The 21,308-nt window shown below is 34.6% G+C and overlaps 1 protein-coding gene across 1 annotated transcript in view; it reads right to left on the bottom strand.

The window, feature by feature from the left end:
- Nucleotides 1-21,308, bottom strand: part of KCNH8 (potassium voltage-gated channel subfamily H member 8) — a gene marked incomplete at its 5' end in the record, with an annotated part of 310,088 nt that overhangs the window by 12,238 nt on the left and 276,542 nt on the right. Inside the window, 3 exons of the mRNA XM_081072214.1 lie at nt 13,287-13,363; nt 16,157-16,263; nt 18,271-18,629. Coding sequence (XP_080928340.1) covers nt 13,287-13,363; nt 16,157-16,263; nt 18,271-18,629 — 543 coding nt within the window. The remainder of the gene's footprint in view (nt 1-13,286; nt 13,364-16,156; nt 16,264-18,270; nt 18,630-21,308) is intronic.

Below are 21,308 nucleotides of genomic sequence, written 5' to 3'. Positions count from 1 at the left end.
AAAAGAAATCCTATTGAACTGGGATTTGGGCCTTCTTTCTAGGCCTTTCTGTACCACTTGCTGTATATGTGATTATCTCTGGGCCTCAGTTTACTCATAGGAGCATCTCACATGTCAGGATTTCTAATTTCTCTTCAAACTCAAAACAGATTCCATTTTTTTCTTCAACTCAATATCTTAACACCTGATGGTTAAAATAGATATAATGTGTAATCCAAGCATTTTTTATTCATTCATTAACCATAAATGTGTATCTACTATATGTCAATCACCAGGCAGAGAAAAAAGCAGATAAAGATTCTTGTTCTGATGGGACTGAGATTCTAGTGGGGGGGGATAAAGACAATGAAAAATGTAGATAAATACACCATGTGGTATAATAGAGGTTTGATTGGGCTATGATAGAAAACCGATTTTGAATACATTTTAGGGAAAGAGGCTGCTATTTTTAAAAAGCTGGTCAAGGAAGACATCACTGAGAAGTTGACATTTGAACACAGACTTGAAAAGGAGAAGGGAACAGTTCATGCAAATAACTTGGGAAAGAGCTTTCTGAGCAGAGAGAACAAACACAAGACCTTGAGAAGTTTTCATAAGCTAAAACGTTAGACAATAACGATAGACAATAGACAATACCCTCTGTCCTGGAAACATCTGTAGGACCCTGGGGTCAGCTATGGTTGTCTTGAGGAAGTGGGTCAAGCCGAGGGGGCAGAGGCAAAGGAAGTTGATCATGATGATGAAGAATCTGGATTTCATATCACATGAGTAAAATTTCAAGGAAGAGAGAACGTTTATAAAATTTATTCTCATTAAAAAAAGAACATTTATGTAGATTTTTTCTATGTAACTCAAGAGGAATAGAAGTAGGAAAAGTGAATAGCAAGCTTTACAAAGAGTTACATCAGCTAAATGTAGAGAAGAGGTTTCTAAAAGCTCAAGTAATTGAGAGATGAAGTCGACCACTAGTTGTCATGGTCAGTTGTCATCAAAAGCATTTGGAGAATTTTTAAAAATATAGATGCCCAGTGTAAATTCTAGCAGTTCTGAGGTTCAATTAGTCTATTGACCACAATAATATATTTAAATATAGTTATTTAAATATATATTCGTTATTTTATATAGTAATTTATAAAAAAAATTATAGTTATGTAAAAAAAATATTCCCAGAGAATTTTAAAGCATAACCAGGTTTTAAAACAACTGACATAGATTCCTCTGAGGTATGGTGAGCTTCTTACTACAGAAAATATTCATACAAAATAATTTCTTGAGAGTAACCTCAGAAAGAAAATTTCTGCATTAAGTAAAAAGTCAGAATAGATGACCTCTAAGATATCTCTCAATTTTCAGATTTCATGCCTCTACCACATTATGAAACAACAATAATATCAAGCAGAGGTTGCTTATTTATTTGTTTCAGAAGAATTCTTTTACCCATTATTTATAACAATTGATTATTTCAAATTCTATCCCATTGTGTTATCATATCAGCACAAAAAGGAAATTGGACTAATTTTGTATTGATTTATGTATATTGTGTTTATTTCTAATTGTGTACAAGTGAATGGGAAATGCCAATCCTTGTTTCTCTAGGTGTCTTATTGTTCTCTAATACAAAGACTGAAAAGAAATCCAATCCTTCTCAAATTCATGTATATTTATTTTTTAGTTTTGAATGTTGAGTTACTTGAGATACAGGCTATTGTTATTTTGAGGAAATTCACAGAATTTTGGGGGGGGGATATAATGCAAGTTCTCGAGAGCCTTGTGCTCTATTTGAGGAAGGAAGAAATGTACACAAAATAAATAATACAAATAAATAAAATAATGTAAAACAAATAAATAAAACAAATAAAAGCAAATAAAAGCAAATTCAGAATTGCAAAGTTAGAAAGCAGGTGTTGTAATTCAGAGGAAGGATTTGGAAATTGGGATTTGCTGTGGAAGCATCCAGAAAATTCATAGAAGATTGAAGGTGGAATCGATGCTAAAAGAATTGAAGACCTTTTGCAAGATATATAGGGTTCTCATTTTTAAAAAGGGGAAATTCATGCACCAGGGAGATGATAAGAAAAGAAAAAGCCTCTGCAATCCCTTCCAACTCTAAGATTCTATAAAAATAATAGCAATGTTATCATAGTTGTTGGATTGGATCATTATTGAACTTAATTTTTCTACTGAATGGAAAATGGCAGAGCTGTATATTCTTTTGAGAATATATAATCTTACAAATTATATAGGAGATGGGGGGAATACATATTTCATATTTTTAAAATAGCTAGTTATTCTGAAACTATCAGTTAGTAGTCAGTTAATAACTGGCTACCACCAACTGGCTGATTATTAGTAATAAGCAATTAATAACTAATTGTTTAAATTTTATTTGAGTTTTTCGATATTTGGTTGGATACATAGTAAATCATTTTACAGAATACAGAGGGTGCCAAAAAAATGCATGCACATTTTAAGAGGAAAAAAACTATTAAAATTGTAATACTCAATATATACTGATAACAAAAGATGAATACAAGTCATGTGTATACATTTTTTTGGTACCCTTGGTACTTTCCATTTACATCTCTAGAATAGATCCACTTTCCAACCAACATTGCTCCTGGGAGGCTTACTTGTATGGACTTTATCAACAGGCTCATTGGCACTTTGGCTTCTTGTTGGGTTTGGCTATTGCAGAACTGCAGCAGATTGGAGACAGGTAGCAGAGAGAGGTCCGAGTATGAGGCTGCTATCCGGAGTTGAGGTCGGCAAAAGGTCACAGAATGTTCCAACAAAAGATCACCGCTTCTGTCAGGTGGTCTCCTCCACTGAGCGTTCTCTGACTGAAGATTCTATAACCACTCTCTACTCTGGCACCTTCAGATCTAAGAGTTGTAGTGAACTTCTGTTGTTATTAGCCCCATAGTAAGAGGAGCTGCTTCATCCTTTGTGCTTTCCCAACACTATACTAACTTCTTTGTAAATACTCCTTTTATTCAGCTCTGCTCAAATTTCCATTTGGAATGTGGCATTGCTCTCTACTGGGCCCTCCCTTACTGATATACCCATTTAGTTCCTTTATTCAAAGATGAGAAAAGGCCTATACATAAGTAATCACAGGCAAAAAAGACAAAAACAGCTCATCTCCAAAAGTTATGTGCATTTTAAATCTACATTTCGCAGCATAAACTTTTGAGTAGCATTTTTTTTCTTTTGAGAGATCCTCATTATTCTTTAGTATGTATGTATGTATGTGTAGTTTTATTTATTATCAGTAAAACTCTCATGAGAGTTACAAATATGCCTATGCATTGAGACTTGAGAACTGGAAAATAACCAAAAAGCATCCTACAAATCATGAATTAGTTGGATATATTCCAATTTAGAAACCTGTATCCACAAAATGTAGCATTAATATCAATAATTTATATGTATTAAAATGAAAAAATTTTCCAGCAGTTAAATGGATTTTGTTTTTTCTATGTCAAAAGCCTTAGTTTATATTTTACATATGCGAATTGATGGTCAAGAACGATGTATGGTTATGATGAGGAAGAAAAGTGACTGTACAGTCAGATCTTGGGATGGTCTGGCAATTTTGTCAGCATGGTTCAGTTGAACTAAATGTCAATGAAAAGATATAATAGCAGTAATTCACAGGGCCAAGGAATGAACTGCCATAAAGTCTTACTCATGTAGGGTTTTTTTCTGTGAATTATTGATAGAATCCTGAATTTCCATAGCTATTTAGAGAAGTAGTGAAGCAAAGTAAAGCAACTCTTAAAGAACAACCTGTGATTACTATTCACTTTCTTTGACTCAAGCAGACTTCACTGACTTGATTTTAGTGATACAAATCTAAACTTATCTGCTGACTTTGTCAAGTATAACCTAGATAACAACTGAGATCCTCTCTCTTTTCTATCAGAAGGCATTGCATTATCTGTATCTGTTTACTTGGACATTGTATGATACATTTAATTGGTAGATATTCTGGCATTCAACTTTGAGCAAAAGAGAAAAGAAAGTTTTACTATTAACTTTTGGGTGCTGTGGTGGCTATTACTAGTGTTTTCCAGTATTGAATTTCTCATTTCTGCTGGGGTACCCAGAAGATTATACTTTCTTGCCTCTTGAAATTAATTGTGCCCATGGAATTAGTTCTGGTTAATGAAATGTGGACAGAAATGATATGTATATCCTTTGAGCCACTTGATTTTTTTATGCTCCGCTTTCCAATGGAACATAGCCTATGAGTAACATTTCATTTCAGGTGGTGATGACCCCTTCTGCTGACCAGTGTTAGGCATTTTTGCTTGAACAAGTGATAAATTTTAAACAATGAGATTGGGAGTTTGTTACCTCAGTATAATTTACCCTATCACATTGACTACCTGGGAATGGTGGGACTCTTTAATATTTCAGAAACATTTGCTAGACTTTTTTGAGGAGGTTGAAAGATGCTGATGTTACAAAACAAAATTTGAAATTTGGCTTATAATCTTGGTGACTATATAAAATGGTCTTTTAAAGCTTTATGAAAAGACTGGGTATAAGGAGATGACTAGAATAACTATGTTTAAAGGACATGGCCTATCATCCTATTAAGAAATGTAATGCAAACACAGTCATTTCTGAAAAGAAGATGCTTTTTTGTTGGTCTCAATAGCAATAAGAGCTTGGCCTCTAAAATGATAGAGGCCAAGTTGATAAGAATAGGTTTTTTTCATATCTCTTAAGTTAACAGTGTGCTAATGTGTCAAATGAAACAAAGGGCTTCAGATCACTCGGTGAGACTCTCAGTAAAATAATGGGTGTCAAGAATAGAATAGGGCTCTCCCAAATTTTGGTTCTCATCACACAAATGTGTAACTTACACCATATGGAATTGTAAAGGGTAAGACTGAAATACTTTTCTGAATTCTGGAGTTTGAGAAAATGTTTTATTTTGTTCCACAAAAAGAACCATGACATCTTTGCCAAATTGGAATCATTTTTATTTTTTTTAAAAAATGAAATCTAATCAGGAAAAGATTATTTCCAAAGCAGTTTAAACATTGAAACAGGCCAATGACTGAAACTGGAAAGAAAGCCACTGGACTGACAAACTGAAGGCATTTAATGGATGTGACTGTTAATTTTGTCAGTTTGTCAACTTGACTGGGCCATAGGGTACCTGAACGTTATTCTGAGTATGTCGGGGAGGCTGTTTCTGGGTGAGATTCACGTTTGAATCAGTACACTGAATAAAGCAGTCCACCTCATAATGTGGGTAAGCCTCATCCATTCACTTGAAGACCTGAACAGAACAAAAAGGCCAAGAGGGAATTCCTCCTGTCTGACTGTGAAGCTGGGATATGGTCTTCTCCTGCTTTCAGATTCAGACCAAAACATCAGCTCTTCTTGGATTTTGAACCTACTGACTTTTGGCCTGGAACATACACTACTGGCTCTGCTTCCCAGACTTTTGGATTTGAACCGGAACTACACCATTGGCTCTCCTGCGTCTCCAGCTTGTTTACTGCAGTTCTTGCAACTCCTCAGCCTCCATAAGTGTCTGAGCCAATTTCTTGTACCTGAAGTAAACTTCAAGCAGTTGCAAAAGAAAAAAAAAAAAATCAAGAAATTTTCTGGGAATATCAAAAGGAACCCGAGAGAAAGTGAATAAATCCTGGTACATAAAATGAGGCAAAACCAAGTAGTGATTCTGAAGAGCATAAATCAAAAAGGGAAGATAAGGATTTTAGGTAACATCCGAAAGAGGCTGCTTCCTTAGCCCAGTGCTTCCCGTGTTCCATAATGTGATAAAAGAAAACAAAATGTTAATTGCTGTTTGGTCATTAAAGTGATCCACAAGCAAATGCATTTAGTCAATGTAGGCTAAAAATAAGTTAATCGAGTTTCCTACATAAGACTATGTAGGAATTCATAGTCTTAGTATGCTAATGATCAATGTGCCTCTCTAAAATTATGAATTAATTTTAAGCAAACTATACCTCAGGTATTTAACCACAGAGGAATTATTCTTTAAGTTTTGATTTTAAATTTCCTGGAAAAGAACAAAAATGTTTAAGCATTATATATGTTTTGCAATCCTACTTTATTAAGTAACCATCATAAATATTTTGAACATATCTCTAAAAAGAATATTTGATAAAATAAGAAGCTCACAATTAGAAAATGGAACAATCAGACATGAGTGAAATAGAAAATAACAAAGCTTTACTTAGGAACAAAGAGAGAAGTCTCAAACTACTAAAATCAGGAACGAAAGAGGATATATTACTATCAATCTTACAGAAATGAAAAGAATTGGAAGGAAATCCTATGAACACTATTGTCAACAAATTAGATAACTTAGATGACTTAGACAAATTTCTACAAAATCGCAAACCACCAAAACTGACTCAAGAAGAGATAGAATATCTAAATAGACCTATAACAAGTAAAGTAATCAAGTAACTTTCCACATAGAAAAAAGCCTAGCACCAGATGGCTTTTCAGTGGTAAATTATACCAAACACATAAAGAAGCATTAATTAATAACAATTATTCACAAACTCTTTTGAAACATAGAAGAAGAAGGAACACTTTCCAATTCATTCTATGAGACCAATTTACCCTGATACCAAAATCAGATGAAGATATCAAAGAAAAAAATACAGACCAATAACTCTTATGAATATAGATGCAAAAATCCTCAAAATATTAGCAAATTGAATCCAGCAACACATAAAAAGGATTATACCACAACCAGTGGGGTTTATCTCAGGAATGCAAGGTTAGCTTATCATCCAAAAATCAATTAATGTAATACACCGTATCAACAGACTCAAGTACAACCCCTCCCCCCAAAACAACAACAAACTCACAGCACATTATTGCAATACATACATAAAAAAGCATTTGACAAAATATAACACCTCTTAATTATGAAAACCAGTACTACCATACAAGGGAATTTCCTCAATAATGGAATTTGTGAAAACAAAAACAAACAAAAAAAACCCCCAAAACACAGAAACACCACAGTTAACATATGTTCAATGGTGAAAGATTGAAAAATTCCCTCCTCCCCACCCAAAAGAAGGTACAAAAAAGCTTTCTCTTTCCATTTCCATTCAGTATGGTATTAGAAGTGCTAGCCAGGGCAGTTAGGCAAGAAAAGGTAATAAATGGCATTTAAATTAAAAAGAAAGAAATAAAACTATTTTCAGATGACGTGATCTAATATAAAATATCCTAAATAACCCACTCAAAAGTTATTAGAACTATTAAACGAGTTCAGCAAAGTTGCAGGATACCAGATGATCATGCAAAACTCAGTTGTATTTCCGTACACTAGCAATAAACAATCCAAAAATAAATAACACAATTCCATTTACCATAACATCAAAAATAATAGAATACTAGGAATAAATTTAACCAACAAAGCGCAAGACTTATCCCCTGGAAACTACAAAATATTGTTGAAAGAAATTAAAGAAAGATATAAATAAAAGGAAAAAAAATCCCATGTTCACTAATTAGAAGACTTAATATTGTTAAGATGACAATACCTCCTAAATTGATCTACAGAGTCAACATATTCCCTATCAGACTTCCAACTGATTTCTTTTAGAAATTGACAAGTTGATTCTAAAATTCATGGAATTTTAAGGGACCCCAAACAGTCTAAACAATCTTGAAAGAGAAGGAAAATGTTAGGGGACTTACACCTCCCCATTCAAAACTTACAATAAAGGTATTGTAATCGAGACAGCATAGACATATACAGCAATAGAATAGAATTGAGAGTCCAGAAATAAACCCTCACCTTAATGGTCAGTTTAGTTTTGACCAGAGTGTCAAGATCATTCAATGGGGAAATTACGGTGTATTTAACAAATGGTGATGTGACATCTGAATATCCACATTAATGAAATTAAATTGGACCCTTACCTCATACCACATACAAAAATTTACTCAAAATTGATAAAGACCTAAGTGTAAGAAAAACTAGATAACTCTTAAAACACCAGAAGAAATTTTCATGACCTTGGGATAGGTGATGGTTTCTTAGAAGTGACCTCAAAAATCACAAGAAACAAAAGAAAAAAAAGATAAACTGGATATCACCAAAGGAATATTTCAAAGGAAACCATTAAGAAAATAAAGGGTAACTTAAAGAATGTGAGAAGAAAGTTATAAATTATAACTTGTATCTAGAATATAAAAAGAACTCTCACAACTCACTAATAAAAAGACAACTCGGGGTGGCCGGTTAGCTCAGTTGGTTAAGAGTGTGGTTGACGGTTCGATCCCTGCATGGGCCACTGTGAGCTGTGCCCTCCTTAAAAAACAAACAAACAAACAAAACCAAAAAACAAACAAACAAAAAACAGACTATCCAATTTTTAAATGGGTAAATGGTCTGAATAGACAATTTTCCAAAGATGTAAAAATGGCCAATAAATACATGAAAAGATGCTCAATATTATTAGCTATCAAGGAAATACAAATGAAAACCACAGTGAGATACCACATCACACACACTATATGGTTATATATGGTTATAATCAAAAAGTCAGATAACAAATAAAAATTGTTGGCAAAGAAATGGAGAGTATGGAACCTTCACATACTGCTCTGACAGTGTAAATACTGCTGCTCCTTCAGGAAATAGACTGGCAATTCCTAAATTTTTAAACACTGAGTTACTCTATGATCTAGCAATTCCACTTAATTAGCCAAAAGGAATTAAAACATGTTCACACAAAAATTGTATCAATGTTTTATGAATATTCATAGCATTCATAAAACAATATCTGAAAAGCATTATTCATATTAGCCCCAAAATGGTAACAACCCAAATGACAATCAACTGATGAATGGATAAATAAAATGTAGTACATCCATACAATGGAATGTTCTTTGGCGATGAAAAGGAATCAAGTACTAGTATGCTACAACATGAATGAAAGTTGAAAACATTATGCTAAAGTGATAAAATCAGTCACAAGAGACCATATTGTATAATTCCATTTATATGAATTGTCCAGAATAAGCAAATCTATAGGCACAGAATGTCTATTAATAGTTGACGAGGGCTGGGCAGGCTGGGGGCGGGGTGTCCAGGCATTAGGGGTGCCGGCCATGTGGTGTGCAGTTAATTCGTGGCATAATGAAATGTTCTAAAATTGATTATGGTGATAGATACACAACTCTATGAATATACTAAAGCCTTCATACTGTACACTTTAAATGGATGAATTGTATAATATGTTAACTATATCTCAATAAAGTTGTTTTGAAAAGGAGTTAATAAACAGTATGAGAAGCCAGATTTCTCCCTAAAAAATAGTCAATATAAGTTGTTGTTTCTACAAAGCTCATGTTTTGTTTAGGCATGTTACACATTTAATCCTCCTTAATATATTTAAGACTCAATGTGGATTAAATGACCTAGTATTAACTGGCTCTTTTATGTATATACAAAATACAATGCTAAAAAGTGGCAATCAGAGCATTTGGGCCAAAGTGCACCCTGGTAAACAACGCTGATTTAATAAGCTACCTGCATTCTTTCATTTTGAAAATGAAGATTTGGCTATGATTATCTTTGGTAAGCTTGGCACGTTCTTTTCTGCCTAGTTTTATCATCATTTCGCCATTTACATGTTTAGTGTAATATCGGGTAATGGTTAAGCATTGTTAAACTAGCATACTGGGTCTCTTTGTCCTAATATCTATAAATTTTACAGAATAAGTATTTATATTAATACAGTGACACTATTACATCAAACTACTTAGCTAAAATAAGATGTATTGAAATAGCAACAATTTGCCGTCAGTCTCTATTCTAATTTTATATTGAGTATCTTCATAGTAAAAGGAAAGTCTCAAGTGAAAGTAGTATTTTCATGATTAAATATGTTTTGCTTAAATCCATTCATTTTCATTTTATTCCATAAGCATTGACTAATTATCTCTCTTATTACTCCACACTGGGTACTGTTAGGTAACAGAGGGTGGGGAGTTTGAGTGGGGGGGTGGGTGAGTCACCTTTTGTTGGTGGAAGCATAACCTTGAATGAGGAAGAAATGAGCATTTGACCACTTATTAAGGGAAAGCATCATGCTCGGTGCTTTACCTATGGTATTAAGTTCTTACAACAATCCTGTATTACAGATTTTATGTTTACCATTTAATAGAGAAATCTGAATATAAAGAAGGTAAACACATTGCTGATGTCACAGAGTTAACTTTATGAATAGGGCTCTAAATATCCGTCTCTCCAAAGCTTATTCTGTTTCCCTCTACTAGTGTGTTTTATGCCTTATGCCTGCTATGGCAGAGCACACAGCATTGCCACAGACTTTCTGGGTCAGCCAGATTACAGAAATAAAAAAACACTCTAACCCTTACCTACAAACCTTTTCAGAAGTGGAGCATTTGACCTACACAGCCCATGGCCCCTCTAGTGATGTTTTGTTGTTATTTTTAAACAATTCCCTTAGAATTGTACTATTTTTTTTCTCTGCTGTAAAGCAATGGCTATGTTTTCAAAAGTGGTCTAATATTAGTAGCTGCCCTACATCTTTTAAACTCTCTTAACTGTTCTGAGAATGTAGGTTATTACCAATATTATTTCTTTTCTGATTTTTGTCTTGTATTTAACCAGCTGATTATGAAATCTACACACCAGTGAACTGTTTCTTTACATCTTAAATGATTGAGCAAATATCAGAATGGGGATTCTGTAATGTTCTCAGCTTTACACAATGTTCAACATGACTCACATACATTGGGGATTGACCTTTTGGTTGCAGAGTTGTTATCATGTAGTACATCCCACATTTATTATCAATTCTTTTCCTGCTTACTCCTAACCAAAAAATAGAGCAATGAAAGGATCACACGTGAGCAGTAGAAAGTAAGTGAAATGGAAAAATTAGGCTTGGACTTTAAAAGACAGATTTTTTCCCCCTACATAAATAACATTACTTTGTAGGAGATATGAGGGAAAAGCAAGTAGAAGGTTAGATGGAGAATAATTTTACAATTTGAAGCCAATTTGTATTTTCATTCTGCCTGTCTTAGTGGGTTTTAATGCACTACCCAAAGGTCAAGACTGTGTATGAATTAACTTATGTGTAAAGGATAAGATTTTTTTTTTTAACTTAAGGTTCAACCATGAAGAAATCAGATATTTTTCTATAAAGAAAAAGGGAAAGATAATTAGAACATTGGTACATTATCTTGCTCTTTTAATTTCAATATATGACAAGATAAAAAGATTTATGTCATCTCTTTGGAAAAGCAATCAGGAATACAGAATCACATTGGGGAAATATTTTGTTTTTCAAGTGGTTATTTATTTTAACACCTCTGGCTCACATTGTCAAAGGAAAATCATATAGCACCAGATGTAACTTGGAAAACTTATCTACATTCCAAAAGGTGAAGACATAAACACATTTCCCCCGCCAGAATAATCACTAACTTCAGTGCTTGAGCTAAGGATATGGGTAGTCAGTTCTTAAAACCATTAAATAATCTTATCAAATGTGAGGGAAAATAATTCAAATGGTGTTAATGTTTGGTTTTAGTGAGAACAATATCTGAAAAGAAATTGTTCAGTAGAAGGTTAACATACAGTTCTTCAACAGGGTGTTTACTTTGTTTTGTTTTGTGGTGTTTTGGGTGGTGGTGGTGGTGGTGTATTTTTAACAGGAGGTTATTTGGGTGAGCCAGTGTATGGCCTTATGATTTAAAAACTTTCAATTCAGTTAGTTTTTCCATTTCCGGTTTGTTAGTCTGCCCTTTGGCCCCCTTATTGTTAGCAACAATCTTACTTCCCGAGAGTATGGGTTCAGAAGGAGAAGTGGCAGTAAAACAAATCTCCATTAAGCTGAAGAAATACAAGTTTTTAAAAAAACCTCTCAACTGTCGCTACCCAGTCTTCCATTACTACAGATAATTAGAAACTGATCATGATTATATGAATTTTGTTTTTCTCAAATCTTATCAATATCATCAATTGGTTGCATTTTCTGTCAAGATCTCATCAGATAGTCTAAAACTTGAGTCGTAGAAGGGAGTATGTGTCCTTGCCGGAGGCCCACCCTGAAGGTCATCCAAGACCCGTCCAGGTCTTCCTGCATATTCCTGTCTGAGGAGTCTTTCTAGTCTCTCTGCAGTTAGGCCTGAGGAACCACCCTCAACCCCACTTTTCCTTGCTGCATCTTGGAACAGTTTTGAGTTGTCCTTCACAGCTTCTCAGCGGACCCCAGCAGGACTGAGCCCCAGTGGCCCACAGAATTAATTATCTCACTAACAAACCATTATCTCATTAACACACCTTCTTGTTTTCCTTTCTTTTCTGTTTTACTTCTCTACTCCTTCATCTTGCTTCCTGGATTACCTCCCAAATAAACTATTTGCATCCAAATTATTGTGTCCAAATCAGTTTATTTTTTAAATTTCGTTTTATTTTCGGGTGGACATAAATTAAGACAGTCATTTAGAATTTATCTTCTCTATTTATACAAAATGGCCAGAAAGTAGATAAGTGGTTGCCTAGGGCTGAATGTGGGAATAGGGATTAATTGTAAATGAGTATGAGAGATCTTGTTGAGGGGGTAAACATATTCTAAAACTAATTTATGGTGTTAGTTGAACCGCTCAATAAAGTTACTAAAAATCATTGAATTGTACACTTGAAATGGGTAAATTTTATGTTATGTAGAATATACCTTAATAAGGTTGTATAAAAATTACTTGATTTTAAATGGATAGATGGTAAGATTCAGACGTAAAATGCTTAGAGTTGCACAGCGAACATGTGTTAGAAAAAGGAGCAGAGTTTCAGGCTATTTGATGCTCTGATTTTTAGTTTCGATTCATTTGTGGACTAATGATCTTGCTTTAACTCATTAAAAATTAAAGTACATGAAAAAGGTGAAAAAGCACCAATTAAAACAAAGATCAATACACTTAATACACTAATTATAATAATTATGACATATTCTTACTTTATGCTAAATGATTTACCAAGATTATCTCAATTTCATGATGGTCTACACGGTAGGCATAATTACTACACCCTTCTCACATATGGGAAAATAGGGCTTGAGAGAGGATAAGTGACTTATCAAAGGTCACACAACTCATCTAAGGTTCAATGGGAGTTCATCCAGGGTGGTCTGACATCAGAAACCATAGTTATTATACTGCTTGTGCTGGTAACTAGCATTTACACTCCTCTTACCACTGCAGCATGATCAAAGAAAAAGATAGCTCTATACCTCACTGTTGAGTTTCTTTATCTGCTGCTTGGTCTCCTCTGCTTTGATGAAGAGAACAGCAGCTCCAATCTCTGGGTCTGAAAGTGACACACACATACACACAGAATGAGTTTTTTTAAAGAATGAACCTCATATTTGAGAACTGGGGCAACAGAATAGGGAAGGAAGCCCAAGTTACTGCGGGTAACCTTTCCTGATGTCTGTGCACTGCAGGGTCTGTCTCTCTGAGACTGGACATGTGTCTAGTACTCCTCTGGATGGCACATGACATACTCTGTGGAACCAGGCCCGCATCATGGTGATGATGTGACCAGAATAACTAAATGTGTCCATGGCAAATCTCCCCTTCCTCTGAATACAGTCACCACCATGTTTCAAGATGGCACCTTTTCTCTTCTTTGACGATTCTCTAAAATATATATCCAGCCAGTGCTCAAGCCATAGAAAAAGGATGTTCTTTTCCTGTTTTCTTTCTGAATATTGATTTTTGTGCCCATGAGAACATTTTTCTCAGCCACCTCTATTTCAGGTGCTACTCTCCACTGCAGGTTTTCTGTCTCCTCCTGTGTCATTCTAAAAGGTAACTTCTTCCATTTCCTGGTTTTCTCATCTCCAGTTTTTCTCTACCTACTCTTCCAAATGCATTTGTTTCTGTCAGGGACAAAAGTACAGATGAATCACTGCTAGCTGGAGTGGAAAGCATATATATATCCTATCTTGAAATTTATATATATATATATATATATATTTATATATTTTATATAATTTACATATGTATTTATATAATTTATATATGTATAAATTTATGTATATATAAATTTCATTTATATATAAATTTACATATAAATTTTATATAATTTATATATATTTATATAATTTATGTATGTATAAATTTATGTATATATATATATAAATTTCAAGATAGGATCATCCTAATATCCTAATTCTGACCAATTATGGGTAGAAAACTTATTTGTGGAAGAAAAATTTACTCAAAACAATCAGAAGTTTCAAAGTAGTAAGAATTCATTTTGCAGAGATATTTTGCAAAGCTAACCCATTCATTCAATGAATGATTAGTGATCATATACAATAGGGTAGGCCTCCTTTAGGGGAGATAGCAGTGAATACAGAAAATATAATTGACCTTCATAGAGCTTAGAGTCTAGCAGGGAAAAGAAACATTTGAAAAGTAATTATACAATGTTTGGATTTCATACTACCATGTTTCCATGAAAATAAGACTGGGTCTTATATTAATTTTTGCTCCAAAAGATGCATTAGGGCTTATGTTCAGGGAATGTCATCCTGAAAAATCATGCTAGGGCTTATTTTCCAGTTAGGTCTTATTTTCGGGTAAACAAAGTAAGGGCAATAGGAAGCCCTTAAGGGTATTAAGCATAGGAGTAGAGTAATAAGAATAAATTGATATAATTAAAAAATGTTCACTGTTTATGGAGAGCAGTGTGAGAGCAGAGAAGAGACTTTGGTGGCAATGCAGGCAAGAATTGGATGTGGCAAGAAAAACAGTGGTTGCTGTAAGGACAAAAAAATCTTAGAACTGAGAGATATTTAGAAGAATCAAGAAATGTGAATGGATGAGTGTAGGGGTATATGTTGGGAAAAGGGAGAGGATGAAGCTAAAAGGGTGGTGGGACCAGAAATAGATGGATGAACATGATGAAGTTCTGTGCATTGTCTCCAGGACCAGGTGAACCAACACACAAGACTTCTAACTGGGACCCACCACCAGCTTTCATAGCAAATACTCACACCAGTTTGACTAGAACAATAATTTCTGTGCCCCTTGCCCTAAGCAGAGTAACATGAGCATATGAAAATTGAATGGATGAACAGGATTGTTGACTGACATCTGCACTCCTTCTCTCCCTTCCTTCCCTCCCACTGTGTGCCCATCAAGTAGTCTTACAAGAACCCTCCCATTTCCTTAGCAGATGATGAGTGATGGGAAGGATTGTTGATTGAGATGGAATAATTGTATTCTACTAAATGAAGACATACCCCCAGAATTATACACTCAGAAGTCCTTCTTAAGCTTGGCTTCATCCATGGAGACAGTTGCTAATCAGGAAATCCTGATACAAGAATCTCAGAGCTGGGTGGGAAGGGGAGGAGAGAGTCGGCAGGGGATTGCTAGCCTTGCATCTGATACTTTGCTGGTAATTGTTTTGGATAGTTCATGCCTATTTAATACCTGTTCATTATTCTGTTAACTACAGGTATGTCTTCTTTACAATTTATTTGTCATTTCTGGCATTCCTTCATCATGTTGACAGATTCTTTTATGGGCAATGAACTCAAGATCAAAGAGAGAGAAGAGGAGCCTGAACTAGGTTTGGGACTACCCTTACATGAATTCACCATCAATAGAGGGTAGTACTTCATAGAGTTCTCCATCATTTCTAACATTTCTACATATTTCTGAAGTTGTTTATCCTCTGACTAAATGCAAGTACATAACCTATCACCAAATAAATTGGTTAAATATAACCAATGCTCCTACAGTACATAACCAAGACAGCATTTTTTTCTGGATAGTGTTGTTTTTGTGGATTAGTTTGTATTTATAGTAGGAAAACATGATCATCCATGGATGAACAGCAGAAATTTGAGTGTCCTCATGCACCATTTACCTGGGCTGGTGAATGGCAGGGCATCTAGCTTAGACTATGATATTTTTAATAACTTGCAGATGGCAAGGACTCAAGTCAAATTATTCCATGGCATTGGGAAGGCTTTATCACATGGAGAATATTCCAAGAATGGGAAGCTGAAAAAGTGTCTATGCCAAACATTACAAGTTAAAAAGAAATACTGTCTCTTGAGAGGAGGCTAAATATAGAGCTTACCTCTGAGAGGAGGAGAAATTCTGGGCTCCGGCCTGATTCGTTCAGAGCCAAACTCAAAAGTTTGGCTTTCTTCACTGCTATTTCCATCTTCAATTCCATCAACAATCCTGTTTATAATAAAGGAAGTCGGTTAGTTGTGAATTTATATTCATGGGTTCCAGCATTTCTATAAGACTTAAAAATAGTGTATTAAATTTCTAAATTCTAGATGCTCTAGAGCTATGCTATTCAGTATGGTAGCCATTCACTTTATAAGACTATCACACGCCTGAAATGTGGCTAGTTCAAATAGAGATGTGTTGTAAGTATAAAACACACATTGGATTTTTAAGATTTTAGTAAAAAAAAAAAAGTAAATTATTTCATTAGTAATTTTTTATACTGTTTACATTTGAAATGATAATATACTTGGGGCTTTTTGAGGTAAATAAAATATATTATTAAAATCAATTTCACTTTTGAAAAACGTGGCTACTAGAACATTTAAAATTACATATGTGGTTCACACTTTTAGTTCATAATATATTCCTATTGGACAGAAATATGGTAGAATTTAGAATCTTATTTATTCTTAGATTCGAAACCTTAAGCTACATAAGTCCTCTTATCTAAATTTATATTAAGTCACTATCCACAGTTAAAATGTTTTAACCTAATGATTACAGCATCACAGAAAATAACTTTGATGGTATTTTCGCTCTGTTCTTGGACAAACTCTGAAGTGAGAGTTAAAGAGTTATATTTAAATTACTATTAGGACTTTAGCTAGTCTTCTTTCTTTGGTAAATAGTATCTAACCCACTCATTATTTAAAAAAATACAAGTCTATTGAAGAAAATTTAAACATAAAGGTAACAAAAACCAGAAAATAAAAATCACCTGTAATCTACCACCACTGTTAGCATTTTGAAGTATGTCCTCAAACTCTTTTTTGTATGTAAAAGAAAATATATTCTTTTTACATTGTAGAATCAATTGTATATAAACATTTTTTCGAGCTTTAATACATTTCTTATTTAAAATTTATTATTTTTCATTTTATTAGAAATTTAGGAAAAAGAAGAGTTAAGCAATGTTTTTAAATTGCTATCTCCAACTAAACTCCTGAACATTTAATGTTCACCTACTTTTCAGTAAATCTGTTTTGTTTATTTTTTGTTAATATTCACTCGTGTTAAAAAATGGATAACTTGTGTTCATCAAATGAATAATTACATATGTTGTATATCAGAGAGATCACTTACCTTGCAATTTAAATCCAGATTTCAGAACTTAATCTCTGAGATTTTGGACAAAATACCTAATATTGAAGTTTCACTTTTTACATCTTTATGGAAGATATAATAGGAACTACTTTGTAGGATTTCTGAGAAGACTAATTCAATAGTGAATGTGAATTTACCTAGCAGAGTTCATGGAATATAGAAAGCCCTCAATATTTTTTGTCTTGCTTCTATTTATTATTCAGTAGTTATGTGGTTTTTGTTATTGCTTTTATGTATTATAGACTACTCTTTTCACATATTCCAAGTCAGAATTCTTCATCCTCTCAATCACCTTTAGTTGATGCTAAAGTAAAAATTTTTTTTAAACTAAAAATAGAGCCATGCCATGTTACCTAGAAATGAGGAGGCCAGAAATAAAACTAAGCTTCAGCCATCCACAGTGATGCAGCAAATAGTATGGAAAAAATAAAAATCCACACTTCATTTCCTTTATAATTTCAACTCATTGCTTCATAAAGCTTTTGGTAAGATATAGGCATTGAAAGGATAACATTTATGAAGTTTGTTCCATCTCTTTTAAATTTATAAAATTACAATGTAGAAATATACATTTATAGCAATAGAGCTAAATGGATGAAGGGAGTTAAGAAGGAATTCTGAACATGTAATAAACCCTTTGAGAATATGACTAAAACTATTTTCCTACTGCATGCACTTCCACATAGAAGTAAAAATTACACATAAAATGCAGGCAAGCTGAAGAATCCAGGCTAGGAACCTGTGTAGTAGAAAGGCCCAGAGGGCTGACAAATGTATTGGACAGGTACTTGTCTGAATAAAAAGCAGCCATTTTTACCCAGGAAAGAATGATATGATGTGAATTCTTACCTTGGACTGAGGTCAGGGGATGTAGCACTATTCAAAGTTGAAAGCTGTAATTTCAAGTTCTTCTCTTTCCTTTTACCATGGCTAGGGGGGTCAGTTTCCAGTTTTGTTTTGGGAGAATTTGAACTGGATATTTTGATAGGTGAGTGAAATGGCACTGTTCCTGAGGCCAGCTGCTTCAGGCTTAAGCCCAGATAGCTTTTATTGCTTCCAGGCTTCTTGCTGCGTGAAGAGGAGGACCCCCTTGTGTAGATGGGAGACAGGGAGGCTGTCTCTTCTTCCTCCCCCTCTTCTTCCTCTTCCTCGTCTTCCACAATGGATGTGAGTCTCTTGTTGATGCTGCCATTTCCCTTGGGCTCTGACTAAATCAGTGGATAATATAGATTAGTTCAGATTGTAAAGACCTCTTGAGAGGTATATCATTCATGCTCAGGGTCCTATCTGAACAAAGTCAAATCCCTTGGAGACTTATTTCTCATCAAAATTAAAGAATTTTTCAAGATTTTGTTATTAGTTATTCAGGTGTTAAAAGTCTCCCCATTTCTGATCTTTCCCAGGTTTACCCTCTCTTCTTTCCTGGTGTTAGCCCATCAACTCTTCTCTTGGAGGAGAACTATGTAGGAGATATATTTTTTTACCAAATTTGCATCTAGATTTTAATCAACTTGCTACTTGTAATAGTATATAATGGCATGCTCTTAAGAATGAAGACATTTTCAATGCTATTGGAAGGTCTTGGGCCTTGTTACTTTAAATTTATAGGGTCTTCAGTAGAACTTGATGTGGAGAGCAACCAGAAAAATTATACTGTCCTTGAGAATAAAAAATCTTTTTTATTTTGAATCACATAGATGAAGATCAGTGTCCTCAGCTACTCTGTTTTCTGCTTTCCCTTTTTTTCACAAGTCGGTTGGTAGGAAATGGAGCAAACCATTTGATCTGCTCCCCTTGAAAAGTCTTGTGAGGGCCTGCCTGGTGGCTCAGGTAGTTGAAGCACTGTGCTCCTAACTCCGAGGTCACCGGTTCCATTTTCACATGGGCCAGTGATCTCCGCCCTCTACAGCTAAGATTGTGAACAACAGCTCTCCCTGGAGCTGGGCTGCTGTGTGCTGCTGGAGGTTGGCGTGGGCTGCCTTGAGCGGCCCACTGGCAACTGAGCCACCGACTGCCTCAGTTGTGGGGAGCGCAAGGCTCATAATACCAGCATGGGCCAGGGAGCTGTGTCCTACACAGCTAGACTGAGAAACAATGGCTTGAACCGGAGGGCGAAGGGAGGCAAAAGAAAGGGGGGTGGGGGAAGAAAAGCCTTGTTGAAAGGAAGAAAGTCTTTCCAAGCTCTATCCTAGCACCACTGGACCCTTAACTGGGGTTTTTCAACCTTATAGGCTAAGAAGAAGCAGGGAGGATGGGAAAGGACATGAGGTAATGATGGAGGGGCAGGGCAGAGGGGGCAACAAAGGCTAAGATACTGTAGTGGGAAGCCCTCAACAGAGTCACTATAAGAGTATGTGTTTCTTGCTTTGCCCCAGACATGGCTTCCCTTCTCCAAAAGGTTCAATTCATTTTTCTATGCCTTACTTTCTTTTGAAGATAAAATCACTTATGCCTGCCCATCAATAACTTTTAATAAAAATGAGATAACAAACTGAGAAGGCCTAAGAGTACTATTTAAGTCTCATGAGCTCCATTATTATTACCTCATCTTAATAAACAGTTGATTTATTAGTGTATATGGATTTTACTATCGTATAATGATAAAGATAGCAAAAAAATGAAATTGAACCTGTGTAACTTAAGGCAATAGCCCATTCAGTTTAGGTCCCAACTGCTAAGTGAAATGGTCAGTTTACTCATGATTTTTTTTTTTTTGTATTTTAACCTTAGTGGCTCAAAATTTCCTGAGGATATGGCATTATTAGACTCATCTTTCCAACTAGATATGATTGTTTTAATTAATGGTGAAGCCATAAGTTCTGTATTAGAATAGTAATGGTATTGCTTTTATTTGTTTTTTGTTTTTCACAGCATTTAAAAATGCTGCATTTTTAAAAAATTTATTGGGGTGACAATTGTTAATTAAATTACATAATTTCAGATGTACAATTCTGTATTACATCATCTATAAATCCCATTGTGTGTTCACCACCCAGAGTCAGTTCTCCTTCCATCACCATATATTTGATCCCCCTTACCCTCATCTCCCTCCCCCCACCCCCCTTACCTTCTGGTAACCACTAAACTATTGTCTGTATCTATGAGTTTTTGTTTCTCATTTGTTTGTCTTGTTCTTTTGTTGTTTTTGGTTTATATACCACATATCAGTGAAATCATAGGGTTCTCTGCTTTTTCTGTCTGACTTATTTTGCTTAGCATTATACTCTCAAGATCCATCCATGTTGTCACAAATGTTCCTATATCATCTTTCCTTAACGCCGAATAGTATTCCATTGTGTATATATACCACAACTTCTTTATCCATTCATCTATCGAAGGACATTTTGGTTGTTTCCATGTCTTGGCCACCGTAAACAAAGCTGCAATGAACATTGGAAAAATGCTGCATTTTTAACAAAAGACCCACATGGATTGCAGGAGAACATTTGTACTACTGTGTTTCCCTGAAAATAAGACCTAGCCGGACAATCAGCTCTAATGTGTCTTTGTGGAGCAAAAATTAATATAAGACCCTGTATATTATATATTATATTATATTATATTATATTATATTATCCCGGTCTTATAATATAAGAGTGGGTCTTATATCATAGTAAAATAAGACCAGGTCTTATATTAATTTTTGCTCCAAAAGACGCATTAGAGCTGGTTGTCCAGATAGGTCTTATTTTCAGGGAAACACGGTAGTATTGCAGAATAGAAAAATTAGCTTACTCAGCAAAAGACACAATAGGACAAACTTATCAAAGAAATGAAAAACAATGAATGAATTCTCTATTTGGACTTCTGTTTACATTTGTATTGGCAATTTAATCATTCCTTTGTTTCAAGGAGGTTCCATTTGCTCTACTAGAATCCTCTGACTA

This window comes from Rhinolophus hipposideros, assembly GCF_964194185.1.
Source record: "Rhinolophus hipposideros genome assembly, chromosome: 14".
Classification (NCBI taxonomy): Eukaryota; Metazoa; Chordata; class Mammalia; order Chiroptera; family Rhinolophidae; genus Rhinolophus; species Rhinolophus hipposideros.
The sequence above is the reverse complement of the archived record's forward strand: the minus strand, read 5'-3'. Positions and strand labels throughout refer to the sequence as shown.